Genomic DNA, 23,055 nt, shown 5'->3' with positions numbered 1-23,055 from the left:
AAATAAATGTTAACCAGCTAGGCTAGGTGCTGGGGAGAACATAATGCCTTTCAGTCATGGTCTCTGCCTCCTTTCATCTAAGGAGAATAATATACACACACTGCTACTGCTGCTACTAAGTCACTTCAGTCATGTCCGACTCGCACAGAGCCCACCAGGCTCCCCCGTCCCTGGGATTCTCCAGGCAAGAACACTGGAGTGGGTTGCCATTTCCTTCTCCAATGCATGAAAGTGAAAAGTGAAAGTAAAGTTGCTCAGTCGTGTCCGACTCTTCGAGACCCCATGGACTGCAGCCTACCAGGCTCCTCTGTCCATGGGATTTTCCAGGCAAGAGTACTGGAGTGGGGTGCCATCGCCTTCTCCGATACACACACACACACACACACAGTAAATACACACAAGAACAAATGACAAAATAGAAAAGAGTTGGGGGGAAGCACCATGCTATGACCATTCAGATCAGGGAGGGAGAGTCTTTCATTTGAGAGTTTCAACTGGGCCATGACAGATGGATAAGACTTGGACAAGAGACTCACAAGTGACTAGACTGCTAGAGCATTTTCGCACATCGAAAGAATTGTGCTGACATTTGCTGCCTGGTAAGTTTCCTAGAAATGGCTGAAAAATCAAAGCAAGGACTCTACTACGGTAGAGTTCATTAGAAAAGCCCCCATTCTACTCTGCTAACAAGTGAATATTAAAGTCAGCTGAACCTCTTCAGCAAGTACACTAGATCAGAAGGACATTCCTTTTGCCCATCTCTCCACTGTGCTGTTTCTCCTGGCCTCATCCCCTGCCTCATCCTTCTCAAGGGTACACTCTAACCTGTCTCATCTTAACAAACAGTAAAAAAATATCTCTTACATATGGTTCTATCACTTAGCCTAAAAATTCCTGAAATATCTGTATACCTTTCTTTTTTTACCACCTCACCTTCTATTCAGGCTTCCCAAGTGGCATTAGTGATAAAGAACACTCCTGTCAATGTAGGAGACCTAAAAGGCATGGGTTTGATCCCTGGGTCTGGAAGATCCCCTGGAGGAGGGCATGACAACCCACTCTAACATTTCTGCCTGGAGAATCCCGTAGACAGACACGCCAGGTGGGCTACAGCCTGTAGAAGCAACTTGGCACAGCACCCCCTATTCAGTCCCCGTCTCAGTTTGACGTGGACTTTCAGGTGTATACCAGCACTGACCAGTAGCTGTTGTGCTGCAAAATCCCATGGGCACTTGTCATCCCTCACTTCAGCTGTCATCTCAGCACATTCACTCACTTCAGCATCTGGAAGACAATCACCTGAGATGAACCGTCCTCTCCCACCCTCTGTCTCTCTCTCCCTCCAGCTCTTGAACCCACTCTCTCCTAGTTTCCTTTGAACGTCGGTCTTCTGTGCAACTTTAGTCACTGAGGTTTCTCTCGGGTCTGCCTATTTACTCTTCTCGGTTCACTGATAACTCTATCTAGGGAATCTCATCTTTCCCTGTATCGTCAGATATGCTGTATACCACACTGACTCTCAACTGTGTTCCTCTATTCCAGAACCTGGATATGAAACTACATAGATGGAACCTCCATTTCAATGTCTCACATATATCTCAAATGTCTACTGATACAGTTTATCTCCCCAAACCTTTTTCCCTATCAGTTTTCCTCATCTCGGTAAAGGCATCATTATACATCCAGTTGCTTGTGCCACTTTCTTAAGTCTCATATCTGATCAGTCACTGACTTCTATAAATTCCAGCTCCTAAAGAATTCTCACATCTAGTGACATCATCTTCACTGCCCTCTTTCAATCCAGGTACCTTCCCTTTCCTCTGTACTATAATGATATTCTTCTACAGGTCTTCACACAGTTACCATTCTTCCCTCCAAATCATTCTCCATACTGCAGCTGGGGTAATCATTAAAAAAACCAAATCATGTCATTTCTATCATTTCCATGTGTAAAACCCTTCAAGAGCTTTCAACTCACTTTGAGATTAAAGGTAAAGCATCTTCATTCTAGTTTCTAAGATCATTCATAGTTTTTCAGAGTAACTTAAAGAAATGCACAATACTAAGGGTTGGTGGTGATACAACACAACTGGAACTCTCTTATATTGCTGATGGAAATGCAAAATAATCTAGACATTTTGGAAACAATTTGAGAGTTTCTGAGGACTTTCCAGGTGGCACTAGTGGTAAAGAACCTGCCTGCCCATGTAGGAGACACAGGAGACGCGGGTTCAATCCTTGGGTTGGGAAGATCCCCTGGAAGAGGAAATGGCAACCTGCTCCAGTATTCTTTCCTGGGAAATTACATGGACAGAGGAGCCTAGCAGGCTATAGCCCATGGGGTCGCAAAGAGTCAAATGAAACTGAACACACACAATAAAGGTAAAAATACACTTACCATACAACCCCCCTGCCAAGGTGGTTTACTCAAGAGAAATAAAAATCTGTGTTGACACAAAAACCTGTAGGCAAATATTTACAGTGGCTTTATTTATAATTTCCAAAAATTAGTAAAAACATCCTTCAACTGGTGAATGACTAAATAAACTCTAGTGCATCTATGAGTTGGAACTGGCAATAAAAAGAACACTTCTAATAGATTCGACAACATGAATGGATCTTGAAAGCATTATGCTAAGTCACAGGCTGCCAAATTATAGTTTTCCACCCAAATGTGGCTACTACCTATTTTAATAAAGTTTTATTGGAACATGGCCACCCACAATCTTTCATGTGCAGTGCACAACTACGATAGAATGGAATTTTTTGCAACAGAGACGGTAAGGCCTGCAAACCTAAAACATGGACTACCTGGCCCTTTACAGGAAAGTTTGCCAACCCCTATGTCAAGTGAAAAAAGTGAGACCCAGAGGTCTATATAGGGCATGATCCATTTACATGACATTCTGTAAAAGCAGAAGTATGGGATCAGAAAACAGACCTGTGATTGTCAGGGTTTGGAAATGGTTGGCGGGGGCGGGGGGGGGGGGGCGGGAATTGACAACAGAGTATGCTTTTGAGGATGACAGAAATGTTCTATATCTTCACAGTAGTGGTAGTTATGTGACCATATGCTCCTGTCAAAATTCACAGAACTGTGTATTATAAAGAGTGAATTTTACTGCATGTAAATTATGCCCTAAATGGTACCTCAATGAACTTAAAAAATAAGTAACCATGTACACAGCAATTACATGCCAGGCATTATTATAAAGGTTTTATTTTTCACTCATTTAACCCTCTCAAAAACTCTTTGACTTAGGTACTACTAGGATCTCCACTGTACAGAAAAAGGAACCGAGACACAGAAGTTAAATCCCTGGCCTGTGATTATACAGCTGGTACATGGTAGAGCTAGGAGCTGAACTTACACAGCCTGGCAACAGAGACTAAGTTTTTACGTTGCTGCAACATTGTGTGTGTGTGTGTGTGTGTGTGTGTGTGGCAACAGAGACTAAGTTTTTACGTTGCTGCAATACAGTGTGTGTGTGTGTGTGTGTGCGTGTGCGTGTGCGTGTGCATTAGTCAGTCATGTTCAACTCTGTGATCCCATGGACTGTAGCCACCAGGCTCCTCTGTCCATGGAATTCTCCAGGCAAGAATACTGGTGATTCTACATATAATTTGAGAAAAAAATAAAGAAACAGACTAAATAGTTTTAATAGGATGAGATATTACCAGTTGCCAAAAACAGAAAGCGTGGGGGCTTTTTTTTTTTCCGGTATGGTTCTGTTATGGAGGTTCTGCCGCATAGTCCTTCCAAAAATACTTTTTTTTTAAAAATATATGGCACTATTGAGGGTAATTTATTTAATTTCTGACACTACATTTAAAATAACATTTTATTTTTGTTTATTTTTTTCATAAAAGCTGGAAAGTGTTGCAACTGAGAAGCTAAGCACCAAGTTTATTTTAGAGGCAATAAACACAGCCTAAGGCCCTCTTTATAATTATGACAAGAGAAAGACTCATTTGGGCTTCATATGGCTTTGAGTCACAAAAACACATCTGCACTCTACCTTCCCTAGAAATATGTTGATTAACGAGAAATAAGAGAAAATCAGCAGGAATAAAACAGTAGCGGTAAGTAACAGCACGTTTTAAGAAAAGAGGTCTTTGGACTCCAAATTTTCCCAGACCTGCTAATAAAACTGCCTTGTTTAATCAAGACAGCTTGATTAAACAGAAATCTGGGAGACAGACTCCATTAGAAGACTGTTCCTGAGATTCTGGGAGAAGCCTTGGAAAAGCAATATGCCCTAAGTCACCTGAGAAGACACCTTACTTACCACCATACTTCCTCATGCAATCAGTGTGTAGTGAATGCCCTCAAGGAGTCTAGAGATTAGAGGACAAAGCAAAGAGAAAATTTTACTACTGCTTAGTAGATTAAAGAGAGAGAACGCTGTAAGAGCCATAGGAGGTATCCCCCCTGATCCAGACCTGAGAAGGATTCATAGCTAAATCAGGTCAAGAAAGATTCACAGGCATTAGCTGGATGACAATACCAGATATGGAAGTAGACACAGCATGTGATAAAATCATAAGTCACCATAGTGAATTGGTCAGCACACTACTTTCTTAAAAGCATGAATTACAATCCAATATTTAAAAATTGTTCTCCATATCTATGAGCCTGTTTGTTTTGCTACATTTGTTCATGTTTTTCAGATTTCACATATAATTGAAAATATACATTATTTGTCCTTATCTAATTTCACTTAGGAAAACACCCTCCAAGTCTTTAGGACTTCCCTGGTGGTTCAGACAGTAAAGAATACGCCTGCACTGTGGGAGACCTGGGTTCAATCCCTGGGTCAGAAGATCCCTTGCAGAAGGGAACGGCTACCCACTCCAGTATTCTGGCCTGGAGAATTCCACGGACAGAGGAGCCTGGCGGGCTACAGTTCACGGAGTCACAAAGAGTTGGACATGACTGAGCGACTTCCACTTTCCTTCTCCAGGTCTACCCATGTTGTCACAAATGGGAAGATTTCATTCTTTTTTTTATGGCTAATATTTCACTGTGTGTGTATATGCATATCATTTTTAAGTTGACGTATAGCTGACACAGTATTATACTAGATTCAGGTATACAACATAGTGATTTGTTGTATAGTGACATACACATATATATATATATACACCAGATCCTCTTTATTCATCTGTCAGTAGACACAGGTTGCTTCCATATTTTAAATAATGCATCATTTAACACTGGAGTGCATATATCATTTTGATTTAGTGTTTTTGTTTCCTTCAGATAAATACCCAGGTCACCATAGTTCAGGTGGGGGGATAGTAGAAATAGGTGAAGAAGGAGGTAAAAACTACCAGTTATAAAATAAATAAGTCACAGAGATGAAATATACAACACAGGGAATATGGGCATACTATATATGACATACAATACTGTAACAATTCTGGCACATAATCTGCATGTTGGCATATATCGGTTATTTGGCACATAATCTACAACAAATCACTATGTTGTATACCTGAATCTAGCATAATATTGTGTCAGCTATACTTCAACTTAAAAATGATATAAATCACAAAATTTGTTATATTTCATGTAAACATTAAGATTTCTGAGATCAATCTGCTGAAACTGAACAGTGGCAGCTGCCCTTAGGCAAGGCTCATGCACCCTTGTTAGCCCAGGATTCCCACTCACTTGACACTTTCATCCTACCAGTCTGATCCCTTCAGGCATATAGGCTTGCCAAGCCTGGCCTAAAGACAGGACAAGCCCAGCACTTCAGGATCTATTACCTAATTCAGCCCCTGATGTCTGAAGAAATAAGAGCCCAAGACACAAAGCAAACTGTCTTGTGCCTAGCCTAAGTCCAAGTGCAGCTCCCAAACAGAAAAAAAAAAGTTCTTATCTCGGTACAATTAGGAGAATATCTAGTATTTAATATCACTTTGATGCTGTTATCTCTGATTATATTTAATTATAATGGGCTGTGGGGAAGTAGGTAGTTTTTTTTTAAAAAAAACTCATAAGCAAAGATTCCTCTCCATGTTAAAAAGATAAAATTCCTCCAGCATTCTGATAGCAAACATATAGCTTTTGTCAAGAGACGGGCACATAAAACACTTATATAGAATTGAAAGCCAAATTCATAATCTTTGAGAGTTTACATCTCAGAGAACAGAATGGGATTCAGAATGAGATCGATTTTACTATATCTGTACACAATTAGACTTGCAAATTTAAAAAAATATATATCCCAGACATTTGCAACTTCAGGTGAGACAGAAAACAAGATCTAATAATTAGTGTCTATTTCTGAAAGAAGTGCATATTTAAAGACCACAGGCAATTAACAGAGAGGTTGTCCTGTAATCATGTAGAGTAATAATTGGAGAATAAAGTAGGGTTTCATGCAAATCACTTCTTACAGAAACTATCACTCTCACTCTCATATTTTGTGGTTCAGTTCTATCCTGATAATAGAATTGTCAAATTTAAGGGGAATTGCTTCAGGTTTTGTTGTCACTGAAAAATACTATATTTTTATAGTCCTGGAAAGGAAATGCAATCTTAATGACCTTTCACCTCCTGAATCACTTTGTGATTCTAAACAATGATGTTGCTCATGTTTCTCAATGTAAACAAACTGGGTGAGGGATTCATGATTACTCTATAGAAAGAGTGGCTAATGGGTGGCCCCTCATCTCCACTGGGGACTACAAGACAAAATAAGACAAGTCCATCTTTCGGGGGGTGAGGGAGCTGAGAAAAGAGCTCTGGTTCACCTTGAAGGTGCTCTCTCGCCCTTAAGTGGACGTGATTCCTTTGAGAAATCAGAGAAGTTATTTTAATACCAATCACAACCAGCCAAATCATTAAATTACAACACTTTTTTATAGCTGAAAAGCAGGGAAAATACCCTTTGGCTCTGTCTGAATCTACTTCAAATAAAATCACATCATTACATGATCTGAGGTCTGAGGGATATGCTTTACCAGTTAAGTACTTTAAAGACACAGAATATGTGTTCAGAGGTGTCCAAACTTGATATTGGGTTTCCCAGGTGGCGCTAGTGATAAAGAACCTGCCTGTCAATGCAGGAGACTTAAGAGACATGGGTTTGATCCCTGAGTGGGGAAGAGCCCCTGGAGGAGGGCATGACAACCCATTCCAGTATTCTTGCCTGAAGAATCTAATGGACAGAGAAGCCTGGCGGGCTATGGTCGACAGGGTAGCAAAGAGTCAGACACGATTGAGGTGACTTAGCGCATGCTCGCGCACGCGCACACACACACACACACACACACACACACACAAACTTGATATTGCTTTTCAGTTGCAATAGCGTACTGACAATAAAAGGATCTGGAGAGGGAGCCTGAGAGCAGGAAGGGAAGAAGAGCTGCTGTGAGCCCACATACTAGTAAGTCAGGTCCCTTGGGTCTCACCATGACACAGCAGGGCACATCCTCCAACCAATGATGAAACTGAGTTTTGTTATTCCTTGGGCAAGTAACTGACAGAATCAGAATCCAGTCCCAGGTTGGACTCCGAATCACCAGTCTTCATCTCTGCTAAGTTATCTTTCCCTACATGCGTGAGGTACTGAGGGCCCTAGATCACCAGTCTCACTGACACCAGCAATGCAGGGAGCTGGTGATGGCAGCCGGAGGATACAGAAGTTCAAGGGAAGTTGCTTTACCCAGGGCCAGCCACACTGGGCAGTGATACCCAAGGATCCGCCTAACAGCATTTTTCCTTAAACGTTTCCCTGACACACACACTTGGAAACGGACCCAGAACCAAAACGGGACTCACTGGCCCCCATCCCTCTCAGGTGAATCAAATGCTGACCCAATGAGACAAAGGACCGCTTTCAAGCTTCACAATCCAGATGGCCCTGGGCTGCATTTTAATTATATGTTCAAAATACTTTGGGGTATAATTTATGATGCACGCTTTCCATTTCTCTGTGAATTATTTCATCAGATATATACATATTTATAACTTTTCTAGCTTATACTCACAAGCATATAATTGGATCTCAGAACTCCTTTGTTGAAAAAAATCACACATTTTGAAATAAAGCAAGTAAAATTATTTTGCCTAACACTGCCTAATATCTTAAAGCATCTATGTTCTTAATTTGCAAACTCTACCGTAAGGAGGCCTACCTGGCATTAACACAATTTAACTGTTAAGCTGGAAAATGGGAAGAGGGGAGCTAGTGGACTTTTCCCAAAGCATTTACAGAAAGTTTCCTCAGTCCCACAATATTCCTAAAAAGTTTCTTAAAGAGGCCTTAAAATGGATAAATAGTTGAAAGTGAAATGCAAAGTCAAATCAAAATGAATGTCAACGTCGCTCAGTGAGCAACAGCCTAGAAGCTCACCAGCTGTCAACGCTAATCATAGCTCAGTCGTTGACTCACTGTGTGACCTACCACAGTACAGTTAACCTCTCGGATTTTGTATGCCAGCAATAAAATAGCATCGCAAACTCCTCGAAGGCCTGATGTGAGTTATAACTCAAAGATATCGCAATGGCCCCACTTTGGGAGCTAAGTGTTAAATAAAAACCAAAATTAAAAGGAAGATGATAGGATGCACTTCAAAGAACATTTCCAGCTCTGTCTGCATAATTTCAGTGCTTTAATGAAACATGCCTCTGAGAAACAGTTAACCATATAGAGTTAAGAATAGTTTCAGCTGGCCTCCTGGAAAATATAGTGTACTGAGAATCCTCATCAAACTTTAGATATATCAGACACAGTCCCAACATATTTCGTTGTGTTTTTAAGAGAAAAAGAATCTATGTACAGGAATCTACATACAGGATTCTAAACAAGAGAAGAAAACAGATGATAGTCTTTGACATAAACTCTAAGGATAAAACTCTCACAAAAAGAAAAAGAAAAAGAAAAGCACACAGCTCATTTGTCAAAACTAGATTAGAAATTAAAGTCAGGACACAGATTTAATGACTGGATGCTTATCAAAACTTTTCTCTTCTTCCTGAGAACACTGCTGGACTACACTTCCCACCTTCCTTGCAGTTAGCCAGAAATGATCTAGTGAGTCAAGAAGCTATACAACATGGCAAAACTACTAGAATAAAACTATACAGGTCCCTGAATAACTGCAGTAAACAACTGCCCACCTATCTACTTTGAAGTGTAATGTGAGCAAGAAAGAAACTTACACTGTGATAAGCCACTGAGCTTTGGGAGATGCTTAATATACCAGTTAGCTTAACACACAGATATGAGATACCTTTAGCACTGCAACTCACTATTTACAATTCCCATACTTTGTTCAGAATCATCTTCTGACAGGTTCAGTCCAGTTCAGTTCAGTCACTCAGTCGTGTCCGACTCTTTGCGACCCCATGAATCGCAGCACGCCAGGCCTCCCTGTCCATCACCAACTCCCGGAGTTTACCCAAACTCATGTGCATCAAGTCGGTGATGCCATCCAGCCATCTCATCCTCTGTTGTCCCCTTCTCCTCCTGCCCCCAATCCCTCCCAGCATCAGAGTCTTTTCCAATGAGTCAACTCTTCACATGAGGTGGCCAAAGTATTGGAGTTTCAGCTTTAGCATCAGTCCTTCCAATGAACACCCAGGACTGATCTCCTTTAGAATGGACTGGTTGGATCTCCTTGCAGCCCAAGGGACTCTCAAGAGTCTTCTCCAACACCACAGTTCAAAGGCATCAATTCTTCTGCGCTCAGCTTTCTTCACAGTCCAACTCTCACATCCATATATGACCACTGAAAAAACCATAGCCTTGACTAGACAGACTTTGTTGGCAAAGTAATGTCTCTGCTTTTGAATATGCTATCTAAGTTGGTCATAACTTTCCTTCCAAGGAGTAAGCGTCTTTTAATTTCATGGCTGCAATCACCATCTGCAGTGATTTGGGAGCCCCCCAAAATAGTCTGACACTGTTTCCCCTGTTTCCCCATCTATTTCCCATGAAGTGATGGGACCAGATGCCATGATCTTCATTTTCTGAATGTTGAGCTTTAAGCCAACTTTTTCACTCTCCTCTTTTCACTTTCATCAAGAGGCTTTTTAAAAATTTCCTCTTCACTTTCTGCCATAAGAGTGGTGTCATCTGCATATCTGAGGTTATTGATATTTCTGCTGGCAATCTTGATTCCAGCTTGTGCTTCTTCCAGCCCAGCGTTTCTCATGATATCTTCCCTGGTGGCTCAGAAGTTAAAGTCTGCCTCTAATGCAGGAGACCTGGGTTCGATCCCTGGGTTGGGAAGATCCCCTGGAGAAGGAAATGGTAACCCACTCCAGTATTCTTGCCTGGAGAATCCCATGGACGGAGATGCCTGGTAGGCTACAGTCCAAGGGGTCGGAAAGAGTTGGACATGACTGAGAGACTTCACTTGCTTACCCTGCATAGAAGTTAAATAAGCAGGGTGACAATATACAGCCTTGACATAATCCTTTTCCTATTTGGAACCAGTCTGTTGTTCCATGTCCAGTTCTAACTGTTGCTTTCTGACCTGCATATAGGTTTCACAAGAGGCAGGCCAGGTGGTCTGGTATTCCCATCTCTTGAAGAATTTTCCACAGTTTATTGTGATCCACACAGTCAAAGGCTTTGGCTTAGGACCCACCATTTATATAAAAATAACCCATAGAGATGTCACTGTTGTTTAGTTGCTAAGTTGTGTCTGATTCTTTGCGACCCCATGCACTGCAGCAAGCCAGGCTTCCCTGTACTTCACCATCTCCTGGAGTTTGCTCAAACTCATGTCCATTGTGTGCATAGAGATAAATCTCTAAAAGGATAGATAATCAAATGAAAGCCCCAGCAAACCATGAAAAGTGAAAGTGAAAGTTAATCCCTCACTCGTGTCCAATTCTTTGCAACCCCATGGACTGCAGCCCGCCAGGCTCCTCTGTCTATGGAACTCTCCAGGCAAGAATACTGGAGTGGGTTGCCTTTTACTTCCCCAGGAGATCTTCCCAACCCACAGACTGAACCCAGGTCCCCCAGACTGCAGGCAGACTCTTCACCGTCTGAGCTGCCAGGGGAGCCGCCAAGGGAGCCGCCAAGGAAGCCACCAGCAAACCAAGGTGCAGAGATATTTCTACTTTCATGGTTGCCATAATGCTGATGCTAGTGGCTCTCTAAGCAGGTAGGTGAACCTTGAAGCCTGTTATTCAACCACTAGTCCTTCCTCCTCTTAAATATAGTCTTCATATGGTTTCTAACACCACCTTCTCTGTTCATAGAGAACTTCTCAGGCAAGAACACTGGAGTCAATTGCCATTTCCTACTCCAGGGGATTTTCCTGACCCCAGGGATCGAACTTGCGTCCCTTGTGTCTCCTGCATTGGCAGGTGGATTCTTTACCACTGCACCACCTGGGAAGCCCATCCAACACTACAGTTCCCACCTAAACTTTAAAATCAAAAATTAAGACTGTTTCAGGACAGTTGCTGTTACAGCACTCTGTAAGACTTAAAAAAAAAAAAAGAAAGGCTGTTCATGAACCTATAAAGAATGCCTCTGGAGATGGAGGACTATTTACTCAGAACAAACAAGTCTGGTAGCATTTGCCTCTGGTAAGCACAAAGCCAATGAATCATGTGATAATTGCAACTGTATCAGTACTCAGGTAAGATTTCGACTGATTTCAAATCCACATATTCTTTAGCTTAGGAGACAGAAGTATGTTTACAACTGAGGTTAAATTCTTAAACATATTAAGCACATGCAAAAAATAGTTATATTCAACCAAAGATACTATTGAAAAGTGACGCTTAAGTAGAATCTTTGCAACTGACATTTTCTCAGTTGACATCATGTCTTAGATGGTATGCTTATGATTTTAAGTATAATTTTTAAAAATCAGAGCACTTTTAGTTTTATAGAAAAATTGAGACATTCCAGAGATTTCCTACATACCTCCTACCCTCACACAGGCAGAGCCTCCCCCATGATCAACATCAATCCCCAGAGTGGTACAGTTTTTACCAAAGATAGACCTGCATTGATACAGCATAATCACCCAAAGTTAACAGTTTACTTAAGGGTTCACTCTTGGAGTTAAACATTCTATGGTTTTGGATAATATATTATGACATGTATCCATCATTGCTCTAAAAATCCTCTGTGATCAGCCTACTCACCTCCCTGCATACATCCATGGCAACCACTGACCTTTTTACTATCTCCACAGTTCCCCCTTTTCTGGCATGTCATATAGTTGGAGTCACACAGTATGCAGCCCTTTCAGGTTGGCTTCCTTCACTGAGCAATATGCATTAAGGTCCCTCCATGTTTCTCCATGGCTTGACAGCTCATTTCTTTTTTAGTGCTGAATAATGTTTCACTGTCTGGATGGACCACGGTTCATTTATTCATTCACCTACTGTTGGCCATTTTAACTGTGTCTAAGTTTTGGCAATTAAGAATCTGTGCACAGGTTTTTCTGTGGACATAGGGTTCAGCCTCTTTAGGTAAATATCATGAGTGTGACTGCTGGATCATATGGTGAGAATATGTTTGCTTTTGTAAGAAGTCACCAGGCTGTAGTGTTACAAAGTGGCTGTGTCATTTTCCCACCAACAATAAATGGAAATTCTTTTTGCGCCACATCCTTACTAGTATTTGGTGTGCTTATGATTTTGACTGTGCTCATAATTTGGATTTCTTCTTGACTGATATTCATCTTAACTTCAACTTTCTCTAACCTCTACCAGTTTCTCTGGCCAGCAGTGAATATAAGCAGCATTATGCCAATCAAAAACTCAGCTATTTAAAGAAACCTGGTGTTGTATCTTTCTTATTATTCATAACAAAGCTAGGTCTGTCTATTTCAAAACTTTTATATTGTATATGGGAGAAAAGAAAGAAGTATACTGAACCCTAAAGACCTGCTAACATGTTAGGTCCTGTGAAGACTGGCTTGTATATTTTTTAGTTGGTTAGTGCTTGGCATGGGAGTAAAGAGACATTATCCTTACCTTATAAAGAAACTAGAGTTTTGGAAACTTTCATAACCTGTGCATAATAACCCGCTCATCAAAACCCAACCATACTTGTATAAAGACACATTCAGGGAATTAAGTATCTTTTCATTTGGGATTAAGTATCTTTTCAATCTATTAAGATAAAACCCAAAGTAGATCTTACTTCAACTGGATATAATCTTTCAATTTTCTGCTGTTGCCCCAATCTTATCTTTTGAATTCTGAATCATTGGTCTATAAAATCTCTTACAAGTAATGTATTGAGAGGGAGAGACTGAGATTAAAACAGTGTTCTCAAAATTCCTATGGATTTTAACTATTGATACATTGCTTTGCCTATCATTGGCATAAGTATTTTTACTTACAAAGGTAGTACAGGTTTACGTCTAATTTAACTCACCTAACACTATCAGCTCACCTACATCACCACTATCATTTTTATCTTATTCCCTCAATTAACCCCGCATAACAAAGTAAAACTATAGCCTTTAGCAATTCATTTAAAGTATAATGAATTGCTATTTCTTACAAAGTGAGAGGTTATTTTGCAAAGCATGAAGATCCTGTCATTAACCAACACTACTACATCACTGGGCTTCCCAGGTAGTGCTAGTAGTAAAGAATCCACCTGCGAACGCAGGAGACAAGAGACTCAGGTTCCATCCCTGGGTCGGGAAGATCCCCTGGAGGAGGGCATGACATCCCACTCCGGTATTCTTGCCTGGAGAATCCTATAGACAGAGAAGCCCAGCGCGCTACGGTACATGGGGTCACAAAGAGTCAGACGTGACTGAAGTAACTTAGCATACATGCACACACTACATCATTAGCTTTGGGAAACTATAAGTCCAATTGCATTCCCTTCTAGCTAAATTCTGATTTATCCCCCAAAATCTGATTCTCCCCCTACCAAAAAAACAGAGCTTAAAAAATTTTTCACTATAGAATAACAAATAGCATTGTATTTTATATTTATCAATTTATCAAAAATATTATATTTGTGTAACTTTTTGGGACCATATCACCTATAAATCAAGTCTGCCGTAACTGACATAAGCTTACATACAAAAAAAAAAAAAAAAAACAATAACAACAAATGATGGGAATGTCACGGAATTTATCACTTATAACAGGAAGAGAGTTTAAGCCAATAATTGGGGTTGTCTACTTTGATATTGGCTCATGTTCAGATCAGAAATCAAGGAAGAGAGAAAACAGAAGGGTGTTTATGTGACTGTTTTCACCCATTCTGCAAGCTCAGATGAAGGTCATGCCACTTGCTACTAAACCTCAAAGTCTTAACACGGTGTCCCTGAACCCAAGGGTCTCCAGTGATGAGAGCAACTTTCCTGCTAACTACAACCACACTTCATAATCAAATCACCTGGGAACAGCTAAAACTTTTGACAAGTTTACTATATTCCAGGAACTCTCCCATGCTTTAATGGTCTTCAACAGTCCTATGAAGAAAGTACCGCTGTTTTCCCCCATCTTGTAGATGGTAGGGGGGCAGGTGGTGGTTGGCCCAGAGAATTTAAGAAAATTGCCTGTCACTCAGTTCTTCAGGAGCAGAGCTGGCAGTCAGACTCAGACAGTCTGCAAAGACATTCCCAAGATTGTGTTCCTGTCCTTTCTGTTGCTGATGAACAGAACATCAATGAGAATCTCTCATTTCCTGGATTCTAATAATATCACTCCTCACACTAAAAAGAGACTCCCTGCCTATGCGTGGTGCAGAAAAAAAGTTCACATCCGGGCTTTGAGAAAGCTGTCTGTGGTTCTCAGGCTTCACCTCAGAGCTGGCTCATGAAGCCCACACACCTCCAGAACGGGTAATGGAAGGAACACCCAAGCGCGGCGTACGTGAGAGGGCCACCCTCAGACCTAAATAGATCTTTGTTACATCAGCCACACTGCTGGGGTTAAAAAGCCCACACTGTCACACCAGTTTCCAGCCAGGCCCTAGAAGGTATAAAAGAAATGTGAAGTTTAAATTTTTTTTAAGTTTCCAGAAAAAGACCCTCACTCTCTACTGCAAAGACAAAAGTCCGAGGCAGCCCTCTGTGAAAACTCTGCATTCCTACCCTAGTTTTGCCCCCATTCTTCCCATCGCCCTGAGGAACCCTCTTGCAGCCCTGAATATAATGCTCTATAATATAATATAGAGCTCCTTAAGCTACCTCTTAGTTACCACCTCTTAAGCTCATAACTTAAACTCCATTCTCCCTCCAGCTTGGAATTAGAAAAGGAAGCTGTCCCATGAAGTGACACTTACCTTTCACTAGACAGCAAGGAAACCCTAGAAGAGCAAACTGTCCTGAGAAGCAGACTGGATGTCTTCCAGGTCCCTTCCAATTAAAGTTTATTATTAAACAGACCTATACTAAACTCCCTCAGTCATGTCCAACTCTTTGCAACACCATGAATTGAAGCCCACCAGGCTCCTCTGTCCATGGAATTCTCCAGGCGAGAATACTGGAGTGGGTAGCCCTTCCCTTCGCCAGGGGACCTTCCCCTAGGGACTGAATCTGGGTCTCCTGGATTGCAGGCAGATTCTTTATCTTCTGAGCCACCAGGGAAGCCCCCTATACTACACAATGAATGATAAATACCTTGCTCTGGAAAATCTGCACACCAGTGCAGGGGTGTTTGCTTGCTACATACTGGTGGGATTTAAGACAGTGCTGGGATATTTACATCCCAATACTCAGCCTCCTGCTCCTTGGTACATGGCTAGTCTGGGGAGAGAGAAACATCTAGAAGGTTTGTGGAAACTTGGTAACCTACAGGTGGGTGAGGAAATGAGAGGGGAAATGGAATGACTAAGCCTCTCTAAGACCACTCCAAAAAATCCTACAGACTTCCCTGGTGGTACAGTGGACAGGAATCTGCCTGCCAGTGCAGAGGACATGGGTTCAATCTCTGGTTTGGGAAGATACCAAGTGCCAAGAGCAACTGAGCCCACATGCCACAACCTCTGAAGCCTGTGCACCCTAGAGCCCGTGCTCTGAAACAAAAGAAGCCCCTGCTCATGGCAACTAGAGAAAAGCTCCCGTGCAGCAGCGATTACCCAGTGCAAACAAAAAATAAATAAATCACTGCTCCAACAGCCAATATTCTTAAAAAAGAAGAAGAAGAAGAAAATCCTGCATGCACCCCTGGAAGCAGCCTGGAGTATAGATGCCATTTGTGGCCACAAACCTCCTTCCCTGCAGGTGGACACAGTCAAAAGAGGCCAACCTTCCATTCATCTCCTCTTCCCCCATCAGCTTTCTCACTGGAATTGAAGATTTAGTTTGCCAGCTCCAAAATATAATAACAACAACCACAGCTCTCTCCCTAGGCCATGATCTCCACCTTTTCCAAATGTGATCTTATTTATCTCAAAAGAAGAAAAAAATTCTCTTGACTTGAGTCAACAGTGGAGACTGTTCACTACTGAAAAACGTAGGTGTTAATAATATGCTTGCATGAAGAAAAGTCACACCACAAAGTAGGGTGGAACAAAAAAATCCTTACTATCACCTATAACCTCCAACCTGCCCCCGAAAATGCCAGTCTTCACAAATATCTCTATTTCCTCACCTACAGCAGCTTTTATTCAAGCAACTGAGTAAAAGGGAAGTGAATCACATTTTAGTGAATTTCACTGTTTTCCATTTAATTAATCAAAAAATGGTATATGTAATAGTTCTCCTTCTATTCTTTTCCTTGCAAATAGAAGCTAATTTCAAAGAGTTTTGTGAGCGGACCCAGCACCAAAACACTTACAAAAGTATCCACCACCAAAGGTGCTGAATCAGCCCACTTGTATTTAGAATACAACCTCTGTCTGTATTTTAGGAAGGAAGTTTTGCACCAAGAATATCAAATAAGCACCAGCTTGGGGCCAGTGGAAGCAGTGCTTCAAGTGCAGGATTGCCAGCAAAATGTGCCTGAACTTAAAAGTCAACCGACTGCTTTCTTAACTGTCAGTACCTTGGGCTTTCAACACTAACTTATCATTAAAGGAGGACGGGTTATTAGTTGGCATCATCTCATAAACACTGGGTAAAAAAAAAAAGTAAAAAACACAAGCCAATACTTTTAAGCATTGCTCTCTAGAAGAATAAGAGCACACTTAGTCACATTTAAGGCCACAGCTTCTTAAAAATGTAGCCAAATAAAGGGCATCAAGGGACAGCTTTTTCTTGACTACTGAAGTCAGGAAAATTTCCTCCCCTAGAACGGCTCTGATTGGCAGATACTCTCTGAAAGAGGACAGCTAAGGCCTGTGGTCATTTTATGTCAATGGTCAACTGAGCTGGCCTTCCCTCCAAAAGTACCCCTTTCTCTTTTTCTGCCAATCCCTATGGCTGAATCCAAACCTGCCACCAAAACCATGCTCACGGCAGTGGCTTTAAGGGACAGGAATCACCACAGAAGAACACACGCACTTGGGCGGGTGTCTCCTGCAACCCATTGACAGAATATGCCTATGGTGATTTTTCTCAAAAGAACTTGTCAGATTAAAATGATAAATGACTCAAAACTGCTGGTATCTGTTTCAACTGGCTATTAGGGTGGTCAGGATGTCTAACTTAGGAAGGAGAAAATGACAAAATGGAAGGAATCAACAGACCCTTGCTGACTAAAATTAACTCCTAACTTGATGGACTGGAGGCAGCTTCGACTGCTTGTTCTATTGAGAAATAAAAGAGAAATCAAACAACAACAGTATTCCCTGGGTACAAAGTTAAGTTACAAATTCTGAAATAGAACATGCTTACTATGGTTAACAGACATGAACCATGGACAAATTTAGCAACAACTCGTCTTATTAGATACCGAGACCTTTGGCACTGGCATTTCCCTGTACCGTTTCAGAGTGTACTGGTAAAGATGGCAGACGAAATCTAATCTGTTAAAGTCCATGTCCCAAACAGAACTGCACTTCTAAAATAGCCTCAGCAGAAACAACATCATCTTTCCACACTTGTTTTTAAGGAACCAAGGAAACATTTTAAAAGAAACAGTACATCAAGTGTGTTCAGGAGTGAGAATGAGCTTCAACAGAAAGCCAGTAATACCTGCAACATGTATACTTAGGGAAACCTTAAGAGCAATACGCTCACAGGGAACTCTGTGCAGTGTTATGTGCCAGCCTGGATGGGAGCAGGGCTCAAGGGAGAATGGACACATGTATATGTATGGCTGAGTCCCTTCCCTGTTCACCTGAAACTATCACAACATTGTTAATCAGCTATGCTCCAATATAAAATAAAAAGTTCAAAGGGAAAAAAAAAAAAGAGTAATGTGCTCACAGTTAAGAATGTAAAGAAACAGCACAACCTATATCCAATACTGGCCATCTTTTGGAGGCAGCACTAAAAATTAGCTTCTTTTCTTTTTTTTTTTTAATATACAAGCCAACAAGTTGATTCTTCCTAATATGTGTTTTTTACATGGCAGTTCCCATTCAGCACATGAGACTCCAAGCAGTGTGGCTGGCGCTACTACCCTGGAGCACAAAGGAAGAGAAACAAGAACAAGACAACCCAGGCAGGGCTAAATGCTTCTCATAAAAATGTAGGATATGAGTAGTTCACAGCCCAACTGCAAATAGTTTCCCAAATTGCTTCACCTTTGTCTTTGAATCTGGAATGAACCAACCAGCTGGTATCACAAAAAGTCCTAATGACGCTGGGAAGAGGGGACAAGAGATTAATACTAATTACTGAGTTAGTATTTCAGTCCTGAAAAGGACAAAACCAAAAGTTATTTCCTGGCATCAACTTGAACCATGGGAAGGCATAGTTGTAGTGCAAAGAGGGAAAAAAAGAAAAGAAACCAACACTCCGAATTATTTGGAAACTTCATGCCAATTCCATTTTCATAGCTTTCTCCCACTAAAAATTTTACCCAGTATAAGTAATAATGCTACATAAGTAACTAAACCCTTCAGAAATAAACCCAAAATTTTGAGTTGGGTCTTTTGTGTAGGCTCTTTCTTTTCCCATTTCCTTTCTTAGCTGTCTGCCTGCTAATAAGACAAACTCTTGGCAGGAACATAGAAGGTACCCAGACATTTGGATGAATTAGACAAAGAAAGTCTAAGTGAATAAACCATGGCACTCGGAAATGAAGCAGTCTTTTAAAAGCAAAGAGCCAAAGCAGAGGCTAAGTAATATAATGCTTTCTGATAAAGAAATTTACTTTTTAAAAAATGAGATACACATGAGTTCTCAATGATCATTAAGGCAATATTCTAAATTATTGTCTTTCAGATCAAGCTGAGATAGTAATTTCTAAACAATACCATTACATTTGTTTCATATACAGTACTTTTAACAGACTTGTTTCATCTTATAATAAATACATGGATAATTACTTACTTGCTTTCTTTTGTAATGAGCAAAATGAGAGAGGCCTAGAACAGTGGCAAGAGCACCTCCTCCAACAAGAACAGTCCCTTTCACTGCCTTTTGAAATGCCATTTCTTAGCCTAAAAGGCAAAAAAAAGGAAACAAAAAAGTTGCGATTTTTATCACATAATAATCCAATAATAAAAAGAAACTGTATAGATTATGAAATTATGTTAAACTAGAAAGAAAAACAAACCATAAGGAATTTATTAACATACCAATTTGTATACCACAATTCAAAATCAGCACACAAAAACCCTAGGAAACTGACAACATAAAAGTTACCGTCCAATAGGAATTACAAAAAGGAAAACTCAGAGACAACTGAGGATATTTAAATAGTATAAAGTCAAGAGAGCTGTGAAAAGAAATGTCATTGTGTGTCTGACAAAACTGCAAGCTGTACTTGCAAATTTGTTCAACCACTAATCCCCTCCACAAAAAGAACTAGTCAAACGAAGTCTTCTGTCATTCAGCATCACAATGAACCTCATGCCTGCTCCGCACTCTTTGGCAAGTGTTTAATTCCACCCTGGTACAACTCTCTTCCTGAGTTTTCCCCTTCCCAATAAACTTCTCACTAAAACTGAAAGCCAACACACTTACATTTCTAGCCCTGGAAGAGTCTACACTTTACAGATTAAAAAGTAAAGGAAAACCATGCTTTGACCCTTCTACAAAATGAAAGATCCAACAGTGCTATAATTTCTTTCATTAAGGGAACTTTTAAAAGAATGAAAAAGAAGGTTTCTTCTAGTCAGAGTTTGCATGGCAGCACAGTTTCAAGGGGAAACCCTCTAGACCCAGCACTCCTTCCTGCTCACTGTATATTTCTAAATGAAGTCTTGCACTGTGTTAGCTATCGACTTTCTGTCTGCTCATTTGGATTGATGGAATTTCTTGATTTTTTGTTTGTTTGTTTGTTTCAGGCCTTATACAGTCTAACATTTTCCAGAAACCAAAAAAAAAAAAAGAAAATTCCACTGAAAAATCTATTCCCTTTTATTGTGCTAAACAAACAAAAAAGATAACACTGTGTGATCACTTAAAAACAATTCTAACTGAGAGTTAATATTGAGCAATTTGACCCGCCTAAGTCTTCCACTTACAACAGCGGCTGGCATATCCAAATCTTAACAGTGGAGCCCGCACCCTACTGCCAGCCGGGTGAAGTTCTGACCTGTCTAGACTCACACCTGCTACTCTACAGATCTCATGACTCAAAGTATTTAATGTGAGGCCAGTTTTCACCTAGGATAGTCAAAAACATACACTGTCTCAATGTAAATTATGATACAATTAAAATGTTTTGAGTTCATGTTGAATGAATAGAATATTAACATAACTATCTTAAATCAAAGAATTTCAATACAGTTGGTAACAATGACTCTACAGTAAAACCCATTTTGGAATACTATAAATTATATATGGGAAAAAAACTGGCATTTCTTAAAGTATTATTGTTTCTCTAATCTTCATTTTTTTTTCCTGACAAACTCCTAAATTCTAAGACTCATCCTTATTTTTAAGATTCTCGCCAGAAAAAAAAAAAAAAAGATTCTCACCAGAAAAATATTTTACATGTGTATGGTCTCTGCAGCTGGAGGTCTCTTCTTTTCCACCCCTTCACTGCATCAACTGTCCCCTCTCCCCCAAGTTATGCAAAAGAGTTGCTATAAACTGGCTGAGGCTTCCATTCAACATTCAGTCAACTCTAAGCAAAACCTAATCCACGATTTTCTGACAGTGAAAACCACAACTTGACCAATTTGGAAGGCATCCGTTTGTCACAGCTGAGCATCACCATTCCTAGTACGGCTGTAAATGTCCAAATGGAGGCCAATTGATTGCACAACAAAATCCTAGCAGCCCAGAGAGAGCATGCTGTCCCGTAACTGGACTAATTGGACTTCCCTATCACTACGAACAAAGTTAGTGGAGGTGATGGAATTCCAGTTGAGCTACTTCAAATCCTGAAAGATGATGCTGTGAAAGTGCTGCACTCAATATGCCAGCAAATTTGGAAAACTCAGCAGTGGCCACAGGACTGGAAAAGATCAGTTTTCATTCCAATCCCAAAGAAAGGCAATGCCAAAGAATGCTCAAACCACCTCACAATTGCACTCATCTCACATGCTAGTAAAGTAATGCTCAAAATTCTCCAAGCCAGGCTTCAGCAATATGTGAACCGTGAACTTCCTGGTGTTCAAGCTCGTTTTAGAAAAGGCAGAGGAGCCAGAGATCAAATTGCCAACATCCGCTGGATCATGGAAAAAGCAAGAGAGTTCAAGAAAAAAAATCTATTTCTGCTCTATTGACCATGCCAAAGCCTTTGACTGTGTGGATCACAACAAACTGTGGAAAATTCTGAGAGAGACGGGAATACCAGACCACCTGACCTGCCTCCTGAGAAATCTGTATGCAGGTCAGGAAGCAACAGTTAGAACTGGACATGGAACAACCGACTGGTTCCAAATAGGAAAAGGAGTACGTCAAGGCTGTATGTTGTCACCCTGCTTATTTAACTTCTATGCAGAGTACATCATGAGAAACGCTGGACTGGAAGAAACACAAGCTGGAATCAAGATTGCCGGGAGAAATATCAATAACCTCAGATATGCAGATGACACCACTCTTATGGCAGAAAGTGAAGAAGAACTAAAAAGCCTCTTGATGAAAGTGAAAGAGGAGAGTGAAAAAGTTGTCTTAAAGCTCAACATTCAGAAAACGAAGATCATGGCGTCCAGTCCCATCATTTCATGGGAAATAGATGAGGAAACAGTGGAAACAATGGCTGACTATTTTTTCGGGCTCCAAAATCACTGCAGATGGTGACTGCAGCCATGAAATTAAAAGATGCTTACTCCTTGGAAGGAAAGTTATGACCAACCTAGACGGCATATTAAAAAGCAGAGACATTACTTTGTTAACAAAGGTCCGTCTAGTCAAGGCTATGGTTTTTCCAGTGGTCATGTATGGATGTGAGAGTTGGACTATAAAGAAGGTTGAATGCAGAAGAATTGATGCTTTTGAACTGTAGTGTTGGAGAAGACTCTTGAGAGTCCCTTGGACTGCAAGGAGATCTAACCAGTCCATCCTAAAGGAGATCAGTCCTGGGTGTTCATTTGAAGGACTGATGCTGAAGCTGAAATTCCAATACTTTGGCCACCTGATGTGAAGAGCTGACTCATTGGAAAAGACCCTGATGCTGGGAAAGACTGAGCAGGAGGAGAAGGGGACGACAGAGGATGAGATGGTTGGATGGCATCACCGACTCAATGGACATGCGTTTGGGTGAACTCTGGAAGTTGGTGGTTGACAGGGAGGCCTGGCATGCTGTGGTTCATGGGGTCACAAAGAGTCAAACATGACCGAGCAACTGAACTGAACTGAACAATTAGAAACACAGAATAGAGACCTAGTTCTATTTACCTGAAAAATGCCAGTGCCCACCCCATACAGATAGCAGCCTGGCAGTTGCTTGGGTTTGACAGTTGGTTGACTTTAGCTCAGTATCACTGCTTCTGTCTTCTTGATAATGTCATTGATGACCTCACAAAGGACACCATACATCAAAACAGCCAACTAAGGGACATTATACAACACAGTCATCAAGGGTCTCAGCAGAAGTGATCGTTCAGCCAGTTAAGTCTGGGGTTAGCTTTTCCAATT

General features: G+C 40.8%; 1 protein-coding gene across 3 annotated transcripts in view; it reads right to left on the bottom strand.

The window, feature by feature from the left end:
* Positions 1-23,055, bottom strand: part of GPD2 (glycerol-3-phosphate dehydrogenase 2) — a 149,294-nt gene that overhangs the window by 94,602 nt on the left and 31,637 nt on the right. For all 3 annotated transcript variants that reach the window (XM_040229114.1, XM_040229113.1, XM_040229115.1), the window contains exon 2: positions 19,354-19,463. In XM_040229114.1, the coding sequence (XP_040085048.1) occupies positions 19,354-19,455 (102 nt within the window). In that variant the 5' untranslated portion in view covers positions 19,456-19,463. The remainder of the gene's footprint in view (positions 1-19,353; positions 19,464-23,055) is intronic.

This window comes from Oryx dammah, unplaced genomic scaffold (genome assembly GCF_014754425.2).
Source record: "Oryx dammah isolate SB20612 unplaced genomic scaffold, SCBI_Odam_1.1 HiC_scaffold_27, whole genome shotgun sequence".
Classification (NCBI taxonomy): domain Eukaryota; kingdom Metazoa; phylum Chordata; class Mammalia; order Artiodactyla; family Bovidae; genus Oryx; species Oryx dammah.
This window is presented reverse-complemented; position numbering and strand designations above follow the sequence as displayed.